This window comes from Hippoglossus hippoglossus, chromosome 24, assembly GCF_009819705.1.
Source record: "Hippoglossus hippoglossus isolate fHipHip1 chromosome 24, fHipHip1.pri, whole genome shotgun sequence".
NCBI classification, from domain to species: Eukaryota; Metazoa; Chordata; class Actinopteri; order Pleuronectiformes; family Pleuronectidae; genus Hippoglossus; species Hippoglossus hippoglossus.
In genome coordinates, this window is record NC_047174.1 from 2,704,726 (window position 1) to 2,717,559 (window position 12,834).

A 12,834-nucleotide genomic window follows, 5' to 3' on the forward strand; every position below is an offset into this window, starting at 1 on the left:
GATGTACTGAAGTTCTGCAGCAGCATGAAGCTTCTTAGAAAGAGAAGCACGCCAGTAAGACCACATGAAATTTTTATAATGCCAAAAACAAAGAGGGAACGGGGAGTTACGGCCGTGTGGTCATTAAACCTGACATTCACTGAGATGCTTGTGCACTCTGGCACTCTGCTCTGTCTTTGTGGGACATTTATATAGAGGTGGGGTCGTCTTTTAAAAAGCAATCGCTTTTGTTTCTTCCTCAGATTAAGTTTGAAAAGTCTCCTCAGGGAATTGAATGTCATTACTTGATTGAGTATTACTGTTTCAGCGTCACTACATTCCCTGAGCTTGCTGATCTCACACACATTCCTCCACTGTTCTGCAGCTTCTCCGGCTCTCAGTCACTCGCAGAGCGTCGCCGAAGGCCAGTCCCATTTCCCCAAATGTGTATTTCCATGCAACATTTATTAGACAGATGCCAATTACACAAAAAGTGCACATGCAGCGTAAGAACATGCTTTTAAAGAACGTAAACCTCGCCTGAAGCTTGTGCTGTTCTCCGTTTAACTGGTGTATTTATAAAAGGAGATAAAAACTTAAAATCACGGTTCTCACAGTCAAATTGATAAATAAAAATAAAAACAAATATACAGACTTCAAATCTAATTCTCTAATTTTGACTTTAGTTACGTTTGGTTTCCTGAACGATGCTGGTTGATGAGAAGCTTCACCTCCCGACACGGCGCCACACTCAAAGAAGCAACTTCTGGTGGCTCTTAGATTTCTCATCCGACCTGGAGATGTTCAGGCCCTTAGCTAATAGAGTATGCATGGGGGCAGAGCAAGCAGCGTTAAGATGCAAGCCCTCGCTAGGAAAAAAGGAGAGAGGGAAGGAAGGGGAGATTGAAAAATAAATGGAGTGTGTGATTGACAGCCTATGATTCCGGGTATTAGAAAGAATTGGATTAGCGTGAAAGAACCAGCCGGCCATGACCCCCGCGGTGCTTGGGACACATTAATATTGAATATCCAGGAGCGTTTTTTCCTCCATCTCCATCACTGGAATACAAGGCTTGGTCACAAAATACCATATCTCCTCTGAAGACTCACAACCTTGAGGGTTTCAGATTCAAACCAGCTCAGGCGTTTGAAGGCAGCCTGTTTGTGCTCGTCTTTCACAGGGAAAAGTTGGCAACATGTTGACAGGATGTGAGACGGCACATTTCTGTCCTCCGGACTGTGAGGGCCGTCTTATCTTTGAACATCACAGATACGCCTTCAAAAGATGTTCACAGGTGGATTGACTTCAAAACAAACAAACAAACAAACAAACAAACAAACAAACAAACAAACAAACAAACAAACAGGTGGACAGACAGGAAACCAGCGTTTGTTGGAACCTAACCCTGAAAAGAGAATGTGATCAGCTGACGATGCACGATGATGCACAATGAGCTCATCTCAGATGACAGATGTGAGCGTAACGACCGGAAATTTGGCTCGAATCCCAGCTAACACTGCACGGAAGACAAACATCCATCCAGGAACTTCTGCAGAATGAAGTATCTTTCATTTCGCATTCAAGCGTCTGTGTAAATGCTGTTGAAAGCGACGAGGGACAAATTGAATTATGCATTCACGTGGTTGGCCTGTAAATCTGTAGCCAACTATCGACTCACATCAAGTAAGTACACAAGGCATCTAGTGTGTACTTCAGAATATCAAAAAACATCTGACAATATTGATTCTTTCTTATATAAAAGTTAATGAACAAAACGAAGTACAGTATTCCCAACATGAATCCGAGCGGCGGCAATGAAGACAGAACTGACTCTGCCTTAATTTTTCTGCTGTGTAAGTTGGTCCCTCTCCACCTCCTCTCCTCTCCTGCCAGTGTGCTGCATAACTCTTCTCCAAAGTCCTGTGAAACATCTCCAATAACACTGGTGTTGTGTGAGAACACACAAAAAACAAATTCCTCCACGTTGAGATCGGCTGGCAAACTATGAAAGTGCTCATGCCGCTGGTATGAAATAATAGAATGTGACATTTCACAATAATGTCCGTCCACCTCTTGTCTTGCATTGTTATTACATAAAAAACCTGCATTGTTTAACTCAGGTTCAATTAGACTCAGATTCATTTTCCCCCTTGGTGCGATTAGGAAGGTGTGGATACAGAATTTGTACTCAGCGGTAAAACAAAACAAAGGAGGACCTTTGAAAGAGGCTGTTGCAGTCTGGTCCCAATAGGAGTTTAGAGACGCTTGTTTGTGGTGGGGACACAGCTCCTGTAATGAGCTTTGCATTCTGGGAAGCTAAAGTCATTAACCTAAAGAAGTATCCATTTAAACAAACTAACAACAAACTAACTGTCTAAACAAATCCCCACAAAACATCGAAACACACCAGCCATGAATGACAGTTTTAAATCACACTGGTGTTTGCCCTGGTTCCAACCTGCAATTGTGGTCGACCCCAGTATTATTCAATATATTGAAGTTATTGTACAAGCAATCAATAACCTCAGAATGCTAATGAGCAAGTAGTATGTTACCTCCGAGGTACACAAGAGAAATTGCACCTCCTGGACTCACTAATCCAACAGCAGTGTCAATCGCACGGGGTCATTAATAGCAACGCCAGCCCATAGATTTTACATGTGTGCGTTTGTGTGTGTGTATGTGTGTGTCTGCCCCGAGGCCCCGTGAGACTGAGGCCACGCTGCTCAGCAAACGTCACTGTCTATAGCAAAAGAAATGCTAATAATGCTGCAAACGTGCACTGCTAATGATCCAGAAAAGCAATATGCACAATACCCATTTGGGATATTCCTTATTTTCATTCATTCACTTGTGGATTTACAGTATTTTGAAGTTGAGGCGATTAAAAGCCACGTTGAAAAGAGAAGAACCAATTATCCTGAACTGTAATGGCCCCTAAAGTGAAGTCGGCATCGCCCTCATCTCTTCTATATATCCTATCTTCCATCAGTGCAACATCCCAATCCTGCATCAACACTCCATAGATTATATTTCAATGGGGGGGGGGCCTTGCAGTTAATGAAACACACTTCTTGCAGATGTTTCACAATAAATACCTTGTAGTGAAGGCAAGGGACTGTGTCCTCGGAATCGCTGGCAGTGTTTTAATGTGAAGCAGATGGACAGAGCGGAGTCTCCATCGACAGCAGCAGCAGCAAATTAACGCAATAAAAAAGGAAACATGTCAGAAAACAGAGTCTTCTTATTAAAATATGATCAAATTAACTAAATGGAAATAACAGCCTCCGAGGAGACTTTTCTCTTAGGTTGTTAAAGGGAAAGTTGGAAAGTAGTAATGGGGATTATTACCTTAAAATATGGGTCTAGTGGATTTAAATGAGATTTCATTGGGGAGTAGGAGTTTTCCAGCCACTGTGCGGTAACAAATTGGACCAGAAACCTGTAAAACCACCAACGTGTAGCTGAGAGAATGTGAATTCAGGAGGAAATTAACAGGTTATGTGCATCTTTAATATTTTTAGAACTACGCCAGAAAGAAAATGACAGATTCGGTGTGAAATGTAACGCCTTGGCGGAGGTACGCAGTCTACTGAGGGACATTCCTATCAAAGACGGGCACCAGTAAAGTGAGAGAGGTCAGTTGTAGATCTATGGTTTGTGTGTGTCAAGTGAAACCACAGGACAGTGAGCGTGAGAGGAAAGAGAAACCAGACACCACGAAGAACTCATAACGTTCTCATACACAAAATAAAACATGGTCGCTTTTGTAAAGCTACTGGAATCTGTCAATAAGCAGCTGCACACAGCAGGAAGAGAACACACACACACACTCCTCAGAAAACCAGGTCCATTTCCTGCTGCAGGCGAAAATCCTGTGGTGTATTGATGGGATTCAGGCAAAGAAAAGCAAAGCTGAAAAGCTCACCTTTAGCTTAAAATGTCAGTGTGCACATACAGGAGGTGTGCGTGGTCGAAAACACCACAAGACTCCCTCTGCCCGACTGAAAAGACCAGTTCAGATTTCTCTGCATCAGTCCAGCCTCTCCCTGGATTTGTTCTTTGATAGTTTAAGTGCACATCCCCCAGTCGGTGTCTCCTGAGCTGCGGGTGGAGACGAGTGGACTGAGTGGACTGAAGCACCACGTGGACGTGGTTCAAACGGTGCACGGAGAGCCTGAAGGGGTATTGATGACTCGTTACTGACATTTCAGTCAGCTTTCTCTTTCAGGCGCTAATATCTTCTGCTTTAGTGCAACTTAAGACGCTGCAACATCAGCTGAGTGACTATTATATGTCCATGAAGTGAGTGAAAGCACATTTCAAACCTCCGCAGACCCACTATGATGGCAACCAGCACAGCTTAATGACACACAACACAGTATGGCCATTTAACCTCACTGGCACACCAGTCTGCACTTAAACACATTAAATCTTAATGGTTTAAAACTGCATCACCTGGCACCTTCATGCATCAAAACCCCCGAAATTAAGCCCAAGGCAAAAGTTCACTTAGCCGTGTGATGCTCCGATGTTTAAATGGTCGAGGACAGATTTGAGGACAGTTTTGTCTCCGTTTTTTTCCAAAGTGTGGGTCCACGTCCCCAAACAGGCTCTCGGGTACAGAGGCAAAATGTCAGCATCCACAGCCCAAACTGAGCTGAAAAGGCCAAACTCCCGACAAACAACTTCTGTTTTCATCGCAGATAAAACCTCCCAATTAATTTCTCAATTAATCATCTCGTTAGTAGAAATGTCAGAACCGTAAAATAAACTGCAAAGGCCAAACGTTACCTAAAATTCAACCAAGCTGCACCAAATCTAACTCGCTCATTGATTATTCCCTGAGAAATGTGTCCAGGAGCATTGTCTCTATTGTACCAGGCAACAGCTTCTATGTTAAAGTGAACAGAACTAAAGTGGCTGATGAAGCAGACGACGAGCACCAGCACGGTGTTTGTAATGTAAAGTAATGTTCAACTCTCCGTGACTTTCCACGTCCATAAGAATCGTGGCTGTGCAGCCGAGGGCGATGCGTGTGCATTCCACTTGGTTCACTGTTTGTTTATAGTCCTGCATGTGCAGTTTTCTCTCCACGCTTCGAGGCTCGCTCACGCCTCAACCCATCGCCCATAACAACCCATCTAATTTATTTGTTGCTCGAGGCTTTCCCAAATTAATGCTTAATGACTATGCATGAGCGGGAGCGGAGCTGGGAGAGTAGATACAGTACGAGCGGCGAAGCTCAGGAGACACCTCTGATGAAGGAAACAGTCTATAGGCAACGGAGCTTAATATACCATCATGTTCCCGTCCAGGCCTGTGGTGTGTGGGAAGCTGGGGCTCGGCCCCTGGCTATGGCCGGACCATACAAAGGCTACAACACACACACACAGACACACACACAGACACAAATTCATGGAAGACGTGCACCGACAGTTTGAGAGTCTATCGATGTAAAATTGCTTCCATCAGTCACTCTGGAGTCTATATTCTCTGCTCGAGAGGCAGCGAGCGAGCGAGAGACCTGGGCCGAGTACATTCATCCTCATCCTCCCCAAGTACAAACCCAACCACTGGACCATCCATCCTCGCCGACTCTCAGAGCCGCGCTGTAACAATCCATATTAATATATGGATTTAAAATATCTAAGAGCCTCACGGGCGATCCACTAGGACTATATATTTACACTGACTTTATTACACCATTACAATATTCATTACTTGGGCCTTTCTGTAAATTCCTAGCCTGCGTGTCGGCCTCGGGCTACAGGTATAGGACGATTTGTCTTCGCGGGGCACAGGCGGTAGCGTTCCTGATTTATAACAGTAGCCCGAGATCTCAGGGTCATTTCCATTTCATAACTTTAGACGTAAGAATTTACATCCGGTGCTTCAGCCAAATGATCGTCGTGAAACTTCCCTTCAATCTCAATCCTCATGAATAAATTCAAATGATAGCAGTTTCGTATGGAATCTGTTCCATGAGCACATTATCATCTCAAGTATCGACACACAAAATAAAGTGTGGAAAGATGGAAACTTGTGAAAATAGATTGTACCATAAGTAAATAGAGTTGCTGTTGATATCTGACATAAGATTCAAATTAGTTTCCTAGCGATTGACTTGAAGACATCACTGGTTCAGCTCTAAAATCAGACCTCAACCAGACAATGACCTCTCTTCTCTGCAGAAACATGAACCGTCATGATTCTATTGGATGTGTGTTTTTTTTTTACTCAACTCAATAAGACACGCGGGCAATGATGGAGAAGGGAAATTCTAAAAATAGAGGGGAAAATCACAAGACCCTTCACGTGATGATTTTTATTCTACTGATGAAACGATAAAAAAGCTTCAGCGAATCTTTGAAAGTGAGGCAGTTTGTTCCGATCCCAGTGTTTACATTGTCAAACTGGTATTTTCTTCCCACCAGCATCGTAACCTGATTATTGACACAGAGGGAGGTTCCACACACATAAATGCAACTATTAATGACTTCCCAGTCCCTTTGCTAACATGAGGATCGGAAAGGAACAGAGCTCCCATTGTCTCGGCTTCACACAAGTACATCGATGTACATCCACATCTACACAGGAATCACTGCTGGTGGTGAGTTACAGCTATTATATACATTAGACAACTAAACAGAGCAACTGGAGGGGCCAGCAGTAACTCAATCCCCCCCCCCCACACACACACACACTCGTTTGCAAAGAAACACCCACATATGCACACAGAGCGGAACATTTGCTCTGGGAGTGGGCAAAAACCACTAAAGTGAATCCTGAGGAGAGGGGTAACAAGAAAGAAGGGATGAGCGGACAAGAGGACGAGAGAGGGAGGGAATGAAGGAGGGAGGGAGGGAGGGAAATGACAGAGATGTAAGGAGACAAAGAGAGAGAGAGAATGTCTCATCTTTCCTTGACGATCGGCTTCAAATGGCACAAAGAAAAACTTTACAAACCACCCGTCTCTATTCCACAGTCCTCTGACCAGCACATACACATGTACGTTTACGCCTGATGTCCACATTAATCTGAGAGAAGTTTGGAAGAGCGTCGTAATCCCAACGTACAGGAACGGAGGCGTTTGGAAACAACGTTATAGTGCAAACAAACTGTCCTCGTGGCTAAATGCTCAATTAAGTCTCATGCACCGCACACAGCAGGAGCAGGCCGATGAGTCATACAGAACAGAAAGCAAAGGTCACTCAGAGCAAAAGTGAGTCTGTGTTTGTTAATTAGCAACAAGTCTAATTATTATATTTTTTCGAAAGGCTGCCACAACTACAGCAGCTCCAGTGCTGGTTGTTATATCAGCTCCAGGGGTCGCTGAGGGAGTTGGTGCAGATCCCCAGTACAAAGGGGAAAATGGATTTTCCTGTGTTATTTCAGATTTTCACGCCACTATTAACGCCAGAAAAGAGTCCGAACCAGCCAGTGTATTTACCACGGACACAGATATCCTCTTCTGAGTATGAACGACACGGTCCAACGTCCTTCTGCAGTCTGCTGATGACACCCGACTGTGTGACACTCACTGGGAGTATGTTATCTGAGGTAAACTGGGGGCGAGGACGGCCGTGGCATTAAGAAGCGAGTCAGGCAGGTCGCCGTGGCTGCATGAGTGAAAGCAAATGCAAAATCACTTTGTCATGATATAGACGAAAATATACACATAATGTGGAGTGGAGGCATCTGGCTCAAAACAACATATGAAACAGATGATTGGCAAGAAATCATTCCGTAACTTTTCTGTCAATTTATGGTTTTAACAGTGGCCAAAGAAACAAGTTCTAGCTTCTCAAATATTAGAATTAGAAGTGTTTCTCCGTCATAATGATAAAAAATTTAACGAAATAAGCTATTAAAAGAGGATTAGTAGATAGGGGGAAAGAAAATCCCAAAGAGGAATCTGCTTTTAAGAAGTTAAATATGAAATTCCACAACTTTCTGCAGGAAAACTGTACAGATGAGAAGACAGAAGAGTTCTCTCCCCCCCCCCCCCCCCCCGAGATCAACAGTCTAGTTTCTGCACCTGTTAATGTTAATATCAAGAACACAGATTCTCATACAGGAAGTGTGAATGTAACAAGTGCACCAACCTCACATGTGACCTGCCTTTGACAAGTTCCTGTGCTGCCACAGCTCAAACTCTACTTGTCTTTGTTCAAACAGCCTCCAATCTGCCCCCATAACTCCATAATTACCCGGGTGGACCACAGAAACACGTTTCTGCCAAACAGAGATGTAGTTCACTGTCAGATAACACTGATGCTCAAGCATCTGTCCAATCTTCCTTGATTTCCCCCCCCCCCCGTTTATCAGCCCCGCTTTTCATTATTACCACCCATTGCGCTCGCCTCGCTCTTGAGTCCAAGAGAAACGTCCAGAGCCCAGACGGCGAGGAGGGGAGGGGGGGGGATCTCCGGAGAGCCTTTGATTCCTGGCAGACAAACAGATTTAGCTGATTGTAGAATTGTGGCCGTCGCTCACAACAGGCCGTTTATCCTTCACAGAGTGACCTGTCCTCTGCCCATCACAAACACAGCGCTAACCCACTGAGACCGCAACACGCTACGGGCCAGATCCCCAGATAACTGGGTCAGATGGGGAAGATGTGGCGTAAGAAGAGCGCGGCAGAGAACTTTATCTTCAAATTATTTAAGAAGCCTCGACTACATGGCATCAGGGGTAGAATGTAAGAGTGGCTGGTTTTTGCTCAGCAGAGTTATTGGCTTCACCGAGGAAAGTGCTGAAAAATCAACAAACAGAGACGATCCATGGTCCGTGAGCCTTGAAACCTCGAGCTTTCAGGTGCAAATGTGCTCCTGTGTGGCTTCGAATATCTGAATAACAATGAAGTGATGCCATATTACTTACAACAGCAAATTATGTCTATCAACCAGGAAAGCAAGCAGCAGCCAAAAGAGCATTTTCAGCACTATTTTAAAAGGCCTCAAGATGGAAATCAACAGTGTCACTAAGATATCAATACACAACAACTGTGACTTCCTTTAATGCTTCTATTGTGAGTTCTTCAAAGAAATACAAATTTGATTTCTACTAAGTTCCACTGCTACTGATTTAAATCAGTGGAAAGAACTGTGGATTTTCCGTTCTTTTCTGTCAGAATTGAACATCCTACAAAAGCTGAATCACTCTGTCGGCTGAATATTAATTGATTTAGGGCGATTTCACGCCTGCCTTGTTTGGTTTGGTACAAAAGGTTTTATACATAGTGGTGATCAATATCCAGCTTTTACAAGACTGGTTACAGCAGCAACAAGACACAACCCTTCTGTGAATATGATCAGGGAGGATAATCATGTCAATAATCCTGTAAAGAAGCTTCTGTACCTGCTGTGCTGACAATGAACGTCTACATGAGATACCAGCAAAACAACCGCCTCATCGTCATCAATCCTCTCGATTAACAAACACACAACTGATCGCTTTAAGTTTGTTGTTGTTGTCTCACTTCACCCGGTTGCCATCTTGAATCTCAATTTCTGATACTGACGATTCGGAGGGAATCAGCAGGTGATTATTCTCCTGTTCAAATCACCATTTGTTCTGTTGGGTTTACTCCCGGAATTCAAACAGGGATCATCAGCTGAAAATTTCCAAAAGAAACTGGGTATCCATGTGCCGACCCATTTCAAGCTGGAGCCACTAAAACCAGTGCCAGTCTGAAGCCCCCAGAACAAGCGTTATCCTTTTTTAATTAACTTTATATTTGGTCTTTTTTTTTTTTTAAAAGCCCACAAGGTGACAATCTGTGTCCCCACTGTACTTTATAAACACAGGCAGCTGCCGTAACAAGCCACGACAGTATCCACTGAGCCCGGTGTTGTGTCGACTCCTTGTTTGCTGCTGTTGTTGCTTTCAAAGTCACACAAAGTTAGGGTTGAAAACAAAGAACTTGGAGGGAAGGAATTAGGGATTTAAATGTACATCATGAAGTAAAGGTATCCCCCAAGTAAACAACTACAATTTCAGATTAAAGACGGACGTTAAAAAAAAAGTTCCAAGTTAACTCCTCAGATCTGGGACTGTGTGTTTTGTACCGCCGCCAAAATGACGACAAGCAGGTGTGACATCTGTGGTTTGGGCGTATGTGGCGACATGCGGCTGACAGGAGGATGCACACAATTGGCAACCTGTTATTTGTGAACAAGATGGCCTCTTGAGGGCGTGACGCGTTAGATGCCACGTTCGTGCGGTTGTCAGCACGACAGCCGAGGTTTCTTCACCTTCAGGCGGCAGCGGATGTCATCGACGTGTCAGAAACGTCATCTGCATTTCAAACATGTGTGTGTGTCTTTAAAACCCAATACATGCAACGATCAGATTGGGATTCAGGGCAGCGTTTCCATACGTAAGAGATATATTGATTAAATATCATGTTTTACTACAAGACTGAACATTGTAGGACATTTTAATAAATAGTGTTGAAGTTCAATCGTGTCTTGAAATCTGCGTTTACGTTACTGAAAAGGTTTTCTGACATTATTTCTCTTTCAGGGGATTAATCTTTACGAATTATTGTTTCTCATCCTTTTTCGACATGTGCATGATGTTTCATTTTGTGAATATTGACCAGAAGCCTGTTGACGCCCCTGAGGATGATGGGAAGTCATATCTCGACCTCAGTCACGTGATCTTCCACCACAACACGTATCTGACTTCCAGATGATTTCCAATGAAAGGCCGATATCAGTCCATCTGAGTGTCTGCACACAGGCCACATGTGCTCAATCAGGAGACCAGTCCCTTATCTCCTCGCCCGCTCAATGCTCCTCTGTGTGGGAGCACCAGAGGACTCCCTGAGTGAGTATATGGAAATCAAATCAATCCCCTGCTCCCCCCCCCCCCCCCCCCCCCCCCGCCCCGTGTGACAGCTCTTCCAAACAAGACACCAAATATAAAAGATATCAGGATCTTTTTTTATTCCACAAATGGAAGAGCGGGGATCACAGCAGGAGCGAGAGCCGCCTGGACGTCACCCGAAACCACCTCTGAGACTCCACCGCTGGGCTTTCCACCGGATCCCCCCCCCCACACACACACACACACACACACTCTGTGCTGTGACATAACACAATCATACCACACACTGCTGCTACCTGTTGGTGTCCTCCACCCTGCTGCAGGCTGCCAGCCTCTGAGCAGCGTGGGATGAGAGGACATCAGGGGGGGGGGGGGGAGACGCAAGCCACTGAGTGGAAAGGGATATACAGGGGCACTGCAACACTTTCTCTGCAAAGGCGGATTATGACTCCATTTCAGAATAATCACAAGACACACACACACAATCGTTGCATCTGTGGGGGGGTGCATGCATGTTGCAGGCTCCCCTTAAAACACCCCCATCCTCTGGAACACTATGTGAATGTATGTACGAGCTGGCTCCATGCAGACATGGGAAACTTGAAAGACAGGTAGCCCAGCCAAGAGGGTGGGGGGGGGCGTGGGATCCTGCATACATTCCTCCTCCTCCCCCCCATCAGGAGCTGCCTGCTGCTAAATCACGCGTAACGAAGAGCGTCACGCCGAACTACGTTTGAAAAGCTGTCAAATTAACGTGTCGGGTTCGCCGGCAGGGGAACGCAAACCCCGCAGTGTGACGGGACATATTCCGCTGAACACAACAGTGGTTTGTGCCGTTTTCGGCTGGAAAAGAATCCACCGTGTCGGGCAGTGATCGCGCAACAGCACAAGTTGTGTTGCCGCTGTGCGCTTGTTGCCACAGCTGGCCACGATGTGCCGCACTCACAGGACACACGGGCGAACATTGTGTAAAAGTTCATTTTATATCCGCTTTAGAGTTTATTGGTGTGTAACACACGAGCCGAATTGTAGAGGAGACACGCGTGAGTCGTCCACGGGTTTTAACCGCGTCCTGCGACGAGAAACAACAGCAGCAGGGGGACGAGACGTTAAAATGGTGGGGGGTTCAACGGGGTTTGGTGCGACGTTTTGACTCCACTCAGCCTTACCTCTTTGACTTTGGCCCGCCGGTCCCTGGTCTCCGGGTCCAGGGGTTCGTGCCCGGTCGCCCCCGGCGGGCGGTGGTACTCCACGACGGGTAAACGGTTGCCGTCCTTCGCCCCTCTGTCCCTGGAAAGTTTCTCCTTGTCGTTGATGATGTCCTGCTGGATCTCGTCGGGTCTCTTCTGGAGAGTATCCTTGGCCTCCAGCAGAGCCTTCTCGTGGTCCTTCTTGATCTTGGCCAGGACCCGGACGTCGCTGCCGGCCGAGCCCGAGTCGCTGCTGTCCGGGCCGGTGCGGGTGTTGGTCTCCACCGCGGAGGAGTGGAAGAAAACTCCGCTGAGCAGCTTGGACGAGTCCGGCAGGAAGAAAATGGCCCCGAAGCAGAGGGTGATAAAGGCGCTGAACACCAGCAACAAGATGAACTTCTCCGTCAGCCTGAAGGAGGTCGGACTGGCGGACTTCCTGCTCGGGGTCGCGGTGAAAGGCAGGAGAGTTGCAACGGGCATTTTTCCCCCTCCGTGTTCCCCCTCCGGTAACTCCAACAACACGGGAAAGAGAGAAAAACACACACAGACACACACACACACGCACACAGACAGACACACACACACACGCGCGCAGGGTTCGAAAAACGGCGGCGTGGAGCTCGGGGGGTTCGCTGGCTTCCGCTCACAGGTCCATGTCCGGGCGGCGGGGAGGAGGAGGAGGGCTTCGGTGTCAGGCGCGCAGCGGCAGCGGGGAGAGCTCCGGTGGAAAGTTGCGGAGCGAGCGTGTGTCCATGCCGGAGCCTGAGTGCGCACAGAGCGGAGCGGCTGGCACAGGAAGCGGCGCTGGATGGGGCGCGACTGACAGCC

General features: G+C 46.2%; 1 protein-coding gene across 1 annotated transcript in view; it reads right to left on the reverse strand.

The window, feature by feature from the left end:
* Positions 1–12,486, reverse strand: part of man1a1 (mannosidase, alpha, class 1A, member 1) — a 94,086-nt gene extending 81,600 nt beyond the window's left edge. The window contains exon 1 of the mRNA XM_034579393.1: positions 11,986–12,486. Coding sequence (XP_034435284.1) covers positions 11,986–12,486 — 501 coding nt within the window. The remainder of the gene's footprint in view (positions 1–11,985) is intronic.
* Positions 12,487–12,834: the final 348 nt, after the last annotated feature.